This window comes from Festucalex cinctus, chromosome 14 (assembly GCF_051991245.1).
Source record: "Festucalex cinctus isolate MCC-2025b chromosome 14, RoL_Fcin_1.0, whole genome shotgun sequence".
NCBI classification, from domain to species: Eukaryota; Metazoa; Chordata; class Actinopteri; order Syngnathiformes; family Syngnathidae; genus Festucalex; species Festucalex cinctus.
In genome coordinates this window covers 11,077,129-11,091,065 of record NC_135424.1, presented here as the reverse complement: position 1 = coordinate 11,091,065, position 13,937 = coordinate 11,077,129, and the positions used below count along the sequence as shown (strand labels likewise).

The window sequence follows — 13,937 nt, the reverse complement described above, 5'->3', positions numbered from 1 at the left end:
CATAATTAGCTCGTAATGTGAAAATAAAAATGCACTGAGCTATCACCAAAGTCCTACAAATGTAATTATGCCATCTAGTGGCAGAAAAATGACCAACACAAATCAATATACTTTTTTTTTTTTTTTTTTTAATAACAGTAAAGTACATCTGTAATTTGAACTAAATTTTATGAATTATGAAATGACTGTATCAATGACTAAAACATGCAGACATTTCTCAGCTGAACTTTTTTTCCACTTTTATTTTAACAAGAGTATGAATATTTAGAAAAAAGTTTTATTGTACCCTTTATTGTACATTTCGAACAGATGTAAAATTTGTGATTAATCGTGAGTTAACTATTGAAGTCATGCGATTAATTACGATGAACAATTTTAATCGCCTGACATCCCTCATTAAACTTTCAACATTATACAAAATCTATGACTTTCTGGCACCTAAAAATATTACTGTATGTGATAAATATTAATGCAAGCTGATGATTTTAACTTTGTGGACTGACTTTTTTTTTTCTTTTTTTGTTTTTTTTTTTTTTGTTTCCTGCTCTAAGGTTGAAAAAGCGTCAAGAAGAGGGTCATAGTGAAGCTGCGGGAGATGATGCCAGCGGAGACGGCGACGCTGAGGCCGGCTGCACTGACGACGACGCGGCCGAGCCGGAACCGGAACCGGAACCGGAACCCGAGCCCGAGCCATCTTCCAAACTGAGCATGTGTGGCTCGGTGTGCTCCTCCCCTGGCAGCTGCTAGTGCCACATCAGCTCACGGTGCACCAAACAGGATGAAGGTCTCTCAGTGCCATGCCCATCGATATATTCTCTCCTCTCTCCTTTGCAGTAGCCAGGAGGGGAGGAAACACACAGCAGGGGGGGACTGACGCACTGCAGGACCCAATTAGTTTTTTTGTTGTTTTTTTTTCCCTCTGTAGCTCCCTTCCCCCGGTAAGGCAAGAATGAAGCAGATTCTCCACCTCCCTGTCCGCCCCTTCACAATGCTCCAACTTCTATGCAATGTTACACTTCATTCACAGCATGACAAACGGTATCACACACTGGGAGGTGAAGCAGAATGCACGGCAAAGATGATGACATCCTGCGCAATAGCCGTTCATGATATTTGGGTGGCTTTGGTGGTTTTAGCAGAGATGCTTCTCCTCTTCAAAATGAGCCTAGGATGACTGAATAATTCAACATGCACAGGCAGTTTTACAGTTTTATCTTGTCTCTGCTTCACTCCTCCCCTCAGCCTCTCTCATGTCACGAATGCCCTAATTCAGAGCAATTGTTTTTTTTATGTCCTGCCGTACTTCTTTTGCCACAGTGGCAAACGAAATATGATTAGAATTATTCAGATTTAAACCATGAATGAAAAAGATGAAGTTTCTCCGATGTATATGCTCTGACTTAAGGTATGTCGCTTTTGGGGGGAAATATAAAGACAGTTGTCTGCTTCTCGAATCATTCTCTTTTTCCTATGTAAGTGCTCTGGTTGTAGACAGTGAAGATCACCTTCCTGCAGTGCTTATCCTGACTAGCTGTCAGTATTTCAAAATGTTTTCACGATCAAGTCCAGTATTGCCATAGTGTTAGTGGTACATTTAAGGCGGGATCGTTATTTTCTGTCTAAACGTGGCAACATGTAGCAGTGAGCCACCTTAAAGCCCATCATGAAATGAAAACCATGTAAATAGCATCAATTGTAGGTAAATAACTTTCACCACAGTTTTATGTGGGCCTGCAAACTCGACATTTAACGTCAACTAAAGAAGAAGTTTGTGGGGTCAGTCCTCCGCATTGCTTCATTCTGCTCGTCGCTCCAAGTGTGCAGGCACATCTTGTAGGCAACATAGGCCAAAGCTTTTCTACCATTTGCATAACCATTTCTAAGGAAGTATGTGAATGTATGTGTCTTTCTTCTTTCTGTATAACGTGGATTTAACAGTCCGGTGTACATTCATATTGCCAATATGTAGAAACTGTCAGAATTCAGGTAATAAGGGAATTAAATAACATGCAAAAGAATTGAACAAATCCTCTGGCCTGGGAGGTGGTTTGCATAGTTTAGCAATGAAATACCCAAAAGGTTGTCATCAACTGTCAAACGCTACATTTGTATTTATACATCATCCACAGGCACTTGTGTCAAAAGGTTGACGTAAGAGATTAGAATTGGTTCATATTATGCTAATAATTTAATACTATTTACTATTTCTAACATTACAAGTAGGGGCTCCAAATTGTCATCGCTCTGCTAAAATCAGCTAATCAATGTTCATTTTACAGGATATCTTACAGTGGAACCTCTAAGATTGAAAACAATTCATCACAGTGTTGGACAACCTCTTTTTGGATTTCGTAAGTAATCAAAGTAAATGTATTCTTATTATTCATGCAAGTGTGAAAATAGGTAATTAAAAAAAAAAGATGCTTTTCGAATATTCTTTGACAAGTGACGAGGGCAGAACAAAAGGTGTGTTGCTGATGTGCTTCTCATACCATTACAGTTTTAAGTTTAAACCGATAAATAAATAAATAAATACATGCTTTTAATCCTTTTAAAACTGAGCTCTATGAGGTTCATTCTTGTGCAAATTTTGCAAGTTCCCCCTTATGTTGTAATTTCAAAAAGGTCCATCTTTGGGATGTTTGAATATCGAGGTGTTCCACTGTAATATTGTCACTTTCAAATAGTCAGCGTGTTTCCCTTGATGTTTCATTAAAGTGACTGGATTATCAAAAGTAATTTATGAGACACAAAACGTAGCATCATCCAAGATTGTCTGTCATACTGTATGTTTATTTTTTCCTTTCTTTTTGTTGCATGTATAGTACAGTATAAACCTGATTTTGCCAAAGCCTGGAGCTTGAGCTTTAATGGCTCATTTGTGCATGCACAAGCGATTGATGACAGCATACCTCAGTGCTCACACCAATGTTGACTGAGTGCAACTGGCCTGTGTGACTGTTTCTGGATGTTAAACTGTACTTAGGCACTTAAATCTGTTATGTAGACGGCATGGTATTGTTGTATGGTATGAATTACCGTCTGGGATCCTGTAGGTTGTCTTGATATTTTTAATTTTCATAGAGCATTAAGATTTTTTTTCCTGGATTGGCTAGCAACCAGTTCAGGATGTACCTCGCCTACTGTCCGAAGACAGCTGGGATAGGCTCCAGCACCCCGCGACCCTCCTGAGGAAAAGCGGTTAAGATAATGGATGGATGGATGGATTGAGATTTTTTTTTCCCCCCTCTCGGCTCCCCCTACACTTAATTACTTGTGACTTGTTATTATGGTAAATACACTTTTACAACAGTAAACATTTATATTAATAGACATATTTTCAACACATTAGAAATGCGTGTAAACATGACATTTTGCGAGCATCAATTGTATTGAAAATACTGTACAGTATTGAAAAGTGCTGCTAATACCACTTGCTGGCAGGAATGTCTAAGGCAGGGATGTCCTCTAAGGGCCACAAACAGAAAAGTGCTCCATGCACTGAACAGCAGCCAAAACAAAAATAGCTGACCATTTTTCAAAGTAGTACTTGGAAATAATTCATGTAATATTTTTCCAATTTTAACATGGACATCGAGCAGAATGTTAAATTATTGCAATTACTTTAATTAATTTTAATTAACCATTATTATTATTATTATTATTAATCATGTTTAATTTATATAATAACGAAATAAAATAAAAATTATAGTAGTAAGAATTATTTATCTTTATTCACTTTATTCAGTCTTATGAAGAGAAATGTTGTTACTTGTTAATTGTAAATAGTTAATTTCCATCTTTGCATATTTAGAAAAGTGCTACATTATATAAAAGAAATCTATTAGTAGCAGAAGTCATTTTTAGTATATGCCGCGGGCCTTTTAAAAATGGATGGCGGGCCACAAATTGCCCCCAGGCCATAAGAGTTACTACTGAACTCTTTGACTTGAGTTCTCAATACAACAGCTAAGTAACTTTTGTCCTACATGAAGCATGTCCAGTATTTTTATCTTCTCCTGAATGTTCAGGATCTTCCTCGGGTGCTTCGGCTCACTATCAGAAACCTTCGATGATGCAGGATGCTTGGGGGCGACCGTAGTGCTAAAAATTATTTCATCCGAGACTGAGTAATGTTACCAGCAGCCAAAAACAGTGAAAGTCCAATGATTATTGCTTACATATTTGAAATGCAGTACATATTATTTGATTCCATTTGAATCTGTTTTTTTTTTATCTTTTCAATGCTGTACAGTATTTATCATAATGGAAAAATCTGTATAACCTTGCAGCCTAAAGTACTAAACACAACACCAAACAGTAGAATTAACTTTGCCGCTCATGCTCACTTTTAACAACATGCTAATGCTAATAACATGAGATGTCACTTGTTTAAGCCGTAGTCCACGAATATCATAGAGCTGTAATGGTGAGCAGACGTTGCCATGGCGATTATTGAAACAATAGTCTGATCAAATTTACCATCAAAGCTGTTATTCTAGTGTTCAATTACTACATGCTGTATTCTTGCTTTCATGTTCCGGTATCAAGCCTCATACACTTGCTGGATGAGTGGAATGATGGTCTCCTTTCGCTTGCTTTCACACATTGAAAAAGTAAAAATACATAAACATCCAAAGATGGGCAAATTTATTAAACAACATTCAATATAAGCCTGTGCGCATTATGCTGTTTGCCAATTATTTGTAAATGGATAACACATTTTGATGATTGGGTGTAGCTTTCAATGCTAATCTGTTTTGTTATTTTTTAAAAGCGGTGATCATTCCCAGATGGGCATTGCTTGCTTCCCATCCAGACATGTTCCTTTTAAGTGTTTGGATGCTCTTCGGTGTTTTCAAAGCGCTCTGTGCTCGTATTTGAAAGCATGTCTCCTAATCAGCTGTGGTCCAGGCGATGCCCTAAAGGTATGCAAAACTGTACGTTTTAACTCTGTCGATTACAGTTTGGAAGTTTGCTACCCTGTTACCATTCAATTCAGACAATGCAATTTATGTTTCTCCTTTCTTCCATATAATCCTACAGTGCATCGTTTTGTGCAATGGGATTTTTATGAGGGATTTGGTGAAAAGCCTTGTACTGTAAACTTCCTGGAACTGCTTTTGTGTTTAAAAAAAATGCTGCTTCAACTGCTTTCATAAAGAAATAAAACTCCTTCCCGGAAGGTGTCGTTTGGGTGTGTTTGTTTTGTGAAGGAGTGAAACTTCGGTTGAAGAGACGACTACAGGTCAGTCTGTGCCGTCGCAAGGCTTATTTCAGGGGCTGATGCCCCCCTGAATTTATTCTTAAGAAAAAAATAAATCCAATAATTTGATACTACTACTCATTTTAGTTCAGAGACCAAATTCACCCCAGTCAAATTGGATGAATCACTATATTCGTAGCCTAATAAGCACAGCAATTAAAAACAAAACAAAAAAAAACTTCCCTTTTCTGAAAATTATTACAAATAAATCTGGCATAAATTTGGAGAATTTTCACTTTGAAAATCACAACCAAAAGTGCAATTTCAAGGTTCAAAAATATGAAATATGTCTCATTTTCTTTGCACAACCAACTTACACATCACATTACATCTGTATACTGTATAGAAGACATTAAGACCGATAAGTCATTTTAAATGTACATCAATTCCCACATCCCTCTCTTGACCTCACCTGACTCATTACATCATACAAAGTAAAGTGGGAACATTGCAGACTGAAACGCACGGTCCTGGTTTACATAAAGATAAATCAGTTTCTAGAATGAAGTTTATGCATGAGCTGAGCTCATTCATATATGATTAGCATCAGTGCATAATATTTGGTAGACACATAATTGCCTCATAACTCGTTCACTCTGTTGAATATGGAACATGAAACTGAATTTCAAAATTGAGTTTCAGTCAATGTGCATCATATAAGACATATTTATCTTGAGCTATTCTGTAGAAGAGTAGTGATTAGAGCAGTTTTTCAACCTTTTATTGATCCATGGCATCCAATTTACATCAGAAAAATCTTATGACAAACCACCAAACCAAAATATAAAACATATGGATTACAGATTATGATCTTGCTTCAATTTACTAAAAAAATGTACTTGGTGGTTTACTTGCCTGAAGCTATGACTTCCTGTGTCGTATCTATGGCAACAGGTGGATATACAAGTTTATTGTACGTTCTGCTATTGAATGGAAGCGCTTTTTTTTTTTTTCCGGCATGTCGGCGTGTCAGTATCAGTTGGTGGCATAAATTGATGAACAAAGATGGATTTATAATAGATAAATCATTTTCATAACGATAATAGTGATGCTGTAAACATACTTCTTGTGTGTCTGGACTGTATTAAATGACACATTTATATGACACTACAAAGCTTTGACTAATACTTGTATTTTAAAATCAGTCCCAAAACACGTAAAATTAATTTCTCAGTCTTTAACTGTTAGCTGATAAATTTGTGCTTACGTGTGGCCCACCATGTCCATACAACCTTAGGGACCAACCTACTTTCTGGGTTGTTTTGTACAAAATGACCCAGAGAGTTGTGTCAAATTGACCCCAGTAGTGGGTTGGTCTCATTTTGACCCAAATTGTTTTTTGTTTTGTTTTGTTTTTTTGGTCCCAACTGTTTTTCAAGTGTAGGTGAGTAAATGGTAGTCTTGTGTCCTGCCTGTAATAGTATAAAAACAGAAGACTGAAATAATGCAAGTTTCAATTTTACAGTTCAAAATTCTCTAAAATCCCTCCACGGATGTCTGATTTAGGATTGAATGTTCACCGGGTCCTCTAGGATGTCCACAGGTGTTCCTGTATTGTCCAAATGGGGGCGCCACTTTGGGTCTTCAATGGCCTCCATGAGAGCCGCCAGCTCAACCTCCAACTTGCCAACAGTGTCCTCCACTTTCTGCAAAATACAGAGGTATGTTTGTGAACTTAGAGACTCAATGATACATTAATAAGCCGCAGTATGAATAATGGAATCATCAGTCATGAATTATACAATCTCTTGATTCATATGAATAATCCAGTTGCCCAAAGCAGTTAGTGAGGGAAAGGTCAGATGAAGTATAAGACTTCTAGATGAGTATGGAGACTTTTTTTTTTTTTTTTTTTTTTTTTTTGGCCACAGAAATTGAATAAAATTTTGGGGAAGGGATTAAAAAAAAAAAAAAAAATTAAAATGCTCACCTTCTCCACTACATCCGCGCGGTTATGAAGACTTGTGTGTTCTTGACATGCACTTGAAAGCACGGCTCGAGGCGACCGCTCGCTATCCACCTCTGAAAGTGCAATCGGCACACGTGAGTGAATGTACACTATGAATCAGACACAATCCTGTCTAGTGGATAAAGAAAATGAATACGCCGCTTGCTTGGTTGAATTTGAACTTGTTTTGACATTCAACAGCAAAAAACAGCCTAAATGTAATTATTTTACCATGAAATTTGATGACTTCAACTCAATCTTTTGTACAGGCACAACAAAGCCAGTGTACAATAACTGTCCCACTGTATTGGTTCCAGCACAAACATACTGTACAAGCACCTGATGGTCTTTGAGGGGTCATGAGGGCATGAAAACACAGGGAGAGGGTAAAACGACATAAGAATGGTAATGCACGACCATGGAAAAGTATTTGGCCTCTTCTCAAATTATTACAGTTGTGCATTTTCCTCACTTTGAGATTTAATAAAATCAACAAACAAATGTAAATGTCAGAGAAACTTAGCCCAAGTAAACATAAATCATCATGCCATCGCATTTCAATTTGATTCAAGTCCGGGCTATGACGAGGCCACTCCAAAACAAGCCATAAAGTAAGATGAGCCTTTTTGGGGTTTTTTTTTTTTTTTTTTTTATGTGTGTGTGTGTGTCTTTCGCCTTGGAAGTCTGCCATAAGGTGCCATTTTCACCAAGTCTCTTCCTTATTGTTGAGTCATGATTACTGACCTGAACTGACGCAAGGGAGGCCTGCAGTTCTTTAGCCTTTGACCTGGGTTCCTTTGTGACCTCCTGGATGAGTCATCACTCAGCTTTTGGGGTCATTTTTGTAGGCTGGCCGCTCACCACTGTTTCGTGCTTTCTCAATTTGTGAATATGGCTCTCACGGTGGTTTGCTGTAACTATTTTCAGGATGATTGATGTCAATTATATCTTTTTTTTTTCTTTCTTTTTTTTCCCCCTTTGTGACAATATGTTACAGCTTTTTTATTTGTATTTTTTTTTTCTTAAATTGGCCAACTTCATTTTGTTGTCAGGCAGGTTCTTACTGATTTCTTCAGTACGGTCAGTGAATATGATGTCTGCTTAAAAAAAAAAAAAGTGCTTATAGCCACCTTAAAATTATCATTTAAAAAAAAGGGTCAATTCAGTATTTTTTTACACAGGGTCAGGTAGCTTTGAATAGTTTTATTTTTTTCCTGGATAAATAAAATCATTTCAAAACTGAATTTGATGTTTACTTGGTTTGGCTAATTTAACATTAAAGTGAGGAAAATCTAAGTCAATATAATGTGCAGAAACAACAAGAATTTGAGAAAAGGACCAATTTAATTAGGATATTTTTGGGCTGGTATGAAAATCTGCCATGTACCTTGGCCCCAAATCGTTATCAGAACATGATATCATGCGTTTTAGGCAGTTGTCTCTCAGCATGACATTTTCTTGACGTTATTTGCTCAAGTTTTTCCTTTCAAAAAATGCTCCAAATCTGTCAGATATGATGCAAAGATGATTCATGTTTACAGCCTCTTTCAGCTCACCCTACAGATTTCAAATGTGGGCTCTGGCTGGGCCATTCCAAAACCTTCATTTTCTTTTGGTGAAGACAAATCTGTTTATGTTAAGAGATTCTGTTTGTTACAGACAAAAGGAGTATTCTACCTTGAAATTGTCAAACCCAACAAAATTATTCACAATGACATAACAGTAATCCTAATTTTGCTGGAAAGACATGCAATATACTCATACACTCACATAAAATATACAAATACGTGTTTAAAAAAAAAGTTAAAGCTATTCCATTTTTATTATGATTATTATGCAGACAGAAAGCAGCATGGAGAAAAAGAGAATTAACAGGTCTCCATTTCAATTTTCAAGTTGCTCTTTCTCAACAGAGTCAATAACAAGAAGCCTCTCCTGGTGACAACACAACAATCACATTGAAAATAGCAGTTTCTTATTCATTTAGTTGAAGATGAAACTGAAATGCCCCGCTGATACTGAACGGCCTTTTCTGTTATTCAACATCGAGGCACTGAGAATTACTTTTCGTCTCCATCATAACTGGGCAGCTAGCCTGCTGTGGACCACCAGACGAGGCTGTTCTCTCCTAGAAAAATGGACTGAGATGCTCACTCGTTGCTCATTTGTTGAAAATTGACTTCCTCATAGCATCCAACTGGCAATGGACCGAGAGAAAGGAGGCCAACATGTTGAGATTGCTTTCCAATTGTGAGAGTAATGCTTTTCCTGCAATACAAGCCCAACATTTATTATTTTCTGGGTCATTATTTTCAACTCTGATCTCATCTTGCAAGCTCCACAGGAAGGCTGGAGCCCGGATTGGAACCCCCAACCTCTGAACCGCCCGCCAGCATGCCACCAGATGCTGTTCAGTCACTACAAGTAAATGTCTGTTTACATTTTTCCCAGTGGGAGTTCACACAAATCAGCAGAGATTTATAAACACTTAAAAAGTTGACAGTGTTATCAAGTGGGATTTTTTTCTCTCCCCCCAAACAGACCGAGAAAAGTCAAAGTGTTTTCTCTCCATCTGCACGACCTTCATGCTGTGGGATTTGTTGATCTTGTTCATCTGAATGAAGACTTCTTCCTCCGCATCTGACAGTGACTGATGGCAGCAAAGACAAGATCTTCTTGTTCGGGTCTGGAGGTACAATCAAATTTGAGCTTATCAAAGTAAATGCCCCCCCCCCCCCCCCCCCCAGTTGTAGCAAAATTTTGCTTCTGGTCCTCCAATTGTCAGGTTTCTTGGTGTGGTTGTGGACCCAAATGCAGAGGAGCAGGCTGAGGAGTCAGAGGTGAAGTTAAAAAAAAAAAAAAATGGGGGGGTAATTAAACCGAACAAAAAGTGAACTCCAAAACGTAAGCAAAGCAAAATGGGGGAACAACAAGGCAGAAAACCGGCAGCATGATGGGAGGAAAAACAACAATGAATCGACACAGACAGAGGGGAGACAAAAAACTAAATACACACACACTAATTGACACAACGAGACACAGCTGGGCGAGACACAAGTGGCAGAGGGTTCTGATAGGTTGACACACGAGGAAGTCAGGCAAACACAGGTGGGCAGGACAATGCTTGACGAGACAATGGGAGACACACAAGGAAAGCAGACTATAACAGATCATAACAGAAACTTAAAGGAACATGATGACAAACTCAAGCAAAACCAACTCAAAACTAGAACCCTGACAAAGCAAAAACAAACAAACAAAACAAAACAAACCCAACCCAAACCATGACTCCAATCGGCTCCCCAAAACAAGCCCTTCCCCAAACCGCAACTGTGCTTTTACATCAGCGTGTTTGTGGGATCATACAATTTAGAAGTGGAAAAAATGCCACTGAGAGCGATAAAGCTGATCCTCCGTCCGCACCCGCTGAGTCGAAGTAAGCACATTGCTGCTAAATTGCTGACTCGCTGATATGTTCCAGACTCATGTCGCTGTTTCCAAGGATGCATTTCTTCCTGTTTGTGTTGGTTAATGCTTGTAGAGAGCTCGGCGAAGATTCGTTTTTCAACTGTCAGAAATGTTCCAGGAGGTTGACAAATCACATAAGATGCTCACACACACACACACTGTCAGAGGGAACAAACTAGAGGAAAAGCAAAGAGACACGGTGATGTAACGTAGCGACTGCATGCGCCAGGGAGGGGACAAAGGTGAATGAGCTTGAGTGTGTATGTCACGTTCCTCGCTGCAAGCGCAGGGGAGTTCAGTCAACTGCAAAATTGAGAAGTCGCTGCAAAAGAAAGATGTTGTTTGTGTGCAGATTGGCTTACTTCTCGACTCATTAATAAAAGCTCAGAAATGAGAAATTAGTTCTCTCCCTGTAGTTATGTGGTTAACTTGTTGGGTAGTCACTAGATCACATTCATCCATCCATCCATTTCATTAACCGCTTACTCCTCACAAAGGTTGCAGGGGCTGCTGGAGCCTATCCCAGCTGGCTTTGGGCAGTAGGCGGCGTACGCCCTGAACTGGTTGCCAGCCAATCGCAGGACACAGATCACATTCAATTTTTATGTTTATAATAGCAAAAATCACACATTTTCTTAAAGCTTTGATTTCATTCAAAACACATTTTTATACAGTTGTAGTCGTTTTCATTGAATTGTACTGTAGAGGTGTACCTAATATTTTGGTCAATTAATGTTTCGGTCTATTGAAGAAACCACAAAAATCAATCATACCAAATATCACTCGTCGTCATTCTTTGTCCTGCAGGTTTTACTATTAGACTAAGCCAGTTAGCCAATGAATATTAAATTATTATTGTAATTATTATTATAATATATTTATTAGGATTGAGAAATACCGATACCCAGCCTAAAAAAGGTCAAAAGGTGGAAGGTGAAAAAAAAAAATCCCAGCGAATATATTGTCATTATAATTTTACTTGTGTGGCTAGCTAGCTAGTTTTGTTTAGATGGCTAATTGTTAGCCTCATAATTTAATTTAAGATGAAATTAACAAATATGTGGTGTAACCAACCATCATCTGGTGTGACTATTGTAGAAAGCTTTCCATGGCAGATCATGTATGTCCAAAATTTTATACAATAGTAAGATTGTACATAATAAATAATAATAGCTATTTTGTGTTTTTATAATAAATTAACTGTGCTGTTTATTTTATTTTATGAATTAAAAGTATCTGTGACTACTCAAGAGTTGAGTACTCATACGAGTATAGGTCTGGTGGGAAAAAAAAGTGGTATCAAACATCCTTAATTTTTTTTTATTTTTTATTTTTTATTTTTTATGTGTGTTATAATTTCTCAAAGGAAAATTCAATTTACGCTCTACTGCGCACCACACACATGCATGGAGAGATATGAGAGTGAAAATAATATGCAATCATATGCAAGTTTTAGTAGTTTTTAAATGCTTAGTTTTAGATTCAGTTTTCGTTTTTTTTATGTGTATTACTTGTGCAATATCTAATAGACACCATGCTAAAGTGAAAAAGGTAATATATTTCTTACCTAGCGACGGTGGTTTTCTATTAGCTGCCGCTAGATGACATCATTTCTGTGTGACACACTTTCAAACGTCTGCAGTCCGGTAAATATTGAAATAAATCACATTTTAAATAATCTCCAAATTTTCATCTATTAAATTAATTACCAAAGACTAAAACAAAGGACATTTTTGCTTTTATAATACTGTAGTTAGTTTTAGTTTTGTAAACATAAAATGTAGTTTCAGTAAGTTTTCATTTTTTTAAAAGCATTTTAGTTTTTATTTTAACTAAATTGATTTTTGAATTTTAGTTAGTTTTTTCGTTAGCTTTCGCTAACTAAAATAACCTTGGTACTTTATATATTTGACACTTAGCTTATTATAATGGTTGACATTTACAGTGGTGTAGAACGTTACCGTTACGAGAGCTGTTCACAATATTTTTCAATTCTCGTCTAACTGATTTAGGTAACTAAAATATTAGATACCCTTCTCCATATGGCACAATACAGTTCTACTATACTAAAAATGACAACCACAGTCATGCACTAAATAATATTCTCAAATAATACACATTTATATGCAAAACTGAGTATTACTGCCTTTGCAATGGCACTTATATTGGATAGATCATCAATTGATCATAATAGCGTGATTTGTCACCGACAAGGAGGTCAATTAAATTGCCTCTCTGTTTATGAACCGACTCACTTTCTGTGTAGTGAAGCAGCATACGTGTTGCATGCTGGCCTACAGCCGACCATTCTTGCTGTATGAAGTCATCATAATGCACATTCAAAACACATGCAGTACTTTCCCATTGTGCAAGAACCAAAGACGTGAACACACAATATATTAAAAAGGTTTTCTGCTCCCAGCAAATGTGATTCGCTGAACCTACAGCTGCAATGAATTACAACCATATGTGCCTCAACACATAAGACTCAAGTGAAAGGGCATTCTCCACACTTTGTCTCGACTATCACACTAATCTGTGTCTACGTGCTGCCTAAAGAAATCTCCCACCCCGTGCCAACCTCTCCACCTCCCCTCTGCCAAGCTCCTTTTCTTACCTGCAGCAGCGCAGCCAATCAAGAGGACGATGAGTCCAATTGTGGAGGTGAAGGGGTTGATCATGGTGTGTTTTAAAAAGAGGAGACAATTAGTTTCGAGTGCAATACTTCCTTGAAGCAACTTTGCCCTCTCTGCAGTGTTTCCTCCGAGGCGGTTGCGCCCGGTTTCCTCATGAAAACATGGAATGCAAAGCAGGAAGCTCGGTATCTGGGAAGGGGTGGGAAGTTTGTTTTGGGGAGGGGACTGACAGACATTTCAGCCAACGTAAACATGAATAAACTTTGAAATATTAAACATCAAATCACCATCCCTTTAAAATCATGATAACGACAGTGTTACTTTGGTGCATTTGTGGTTACCGTATTTTGTGTGTTTACACAAATAACTGTTATACATTTTATTGAGAACACTGACTAGAAAGTGAATTAACAATTGCTTAATTAGTTTTTATTGATGCTGTCCACGATCTTGTATTTAACTTTACCCGTTTACTCCTGTGAATGGTTCATAAATCTTAATTCTTTTTAAATAGTTAGTCTAATGAGTTTTTAACACGTCGTAAAGCCTTAATAAACGGATAAGGACGCAAGTAATTTGATAAGAACAGTGAGGGTTACTGCTTGCCAAATTGTTTGCT

The 13,937-nt window shown here is 37.5% G+C and overlaps 2 protein-coding genes across 4 annotated transcripts in view; one reads left to right on the top strand and one right to left on the bottom strand.

Annotated features, from left to right (window-relative positions):
* stk32c (serine/threonine kinase 32C) overlaps positions 1-5,185 on the top strand; it is a 49,542-nt gene extending 44,357 nt beyond the window's left edge. Inside the window, exons 12-13 of one of the 2 annotated variants that reach the window (XM_077495064.1) lie at positions 552-764; positions 835-5,185. In XM_077495064.1, the coding sequence (XP_077351190.1) occupies positions 552-747 (196 nt within the window). In that variant the 3' untranslated portion in view covers positions 748-764; positions 835-5,185. Of the gene's footprint in view, positions 1-551 lie in introns of both variants that reach the window. The other variant, XM_077495063.1, reaches the window with a different exon arrangement.
* Positions 5,186-5,971: 786 nt separating this feature from the next.
* Positions 5,972-13,471, bottom strand: LOC144001083 (uncharacterized). Of its 2 annotated transcripts, XM_077495065.1 has the most exons (4): positions 13,300-13,471; positions 9,796-9,900; positions 7,197-7,288; positions 5,972-6,912 (listed from the first exon to the last, which is right to left on the bottom strand). In XM_077495065.1, exons 1-4 carry the CDS (start codon positions 13,361-13,363, stop codon positions 6,769-6,771), a joined length of 405 nt encoding a protein of 134 aa, XP_077351191.1. In that variant the 5' UTR covers positions 13,364-13,471; the 3' UTR covers positions 5,972-6,768. The 2 variants fall into 2 exon arrangements, with proteins under 2 accessions (XP_077351191.1, XP_077351192.1); XM_077495066.1 differs by lacking the exon at positions 9,796-9,900.
* Between the last annotated feature and the right edge of the window lie 466 nt (positions 13,472-13,937).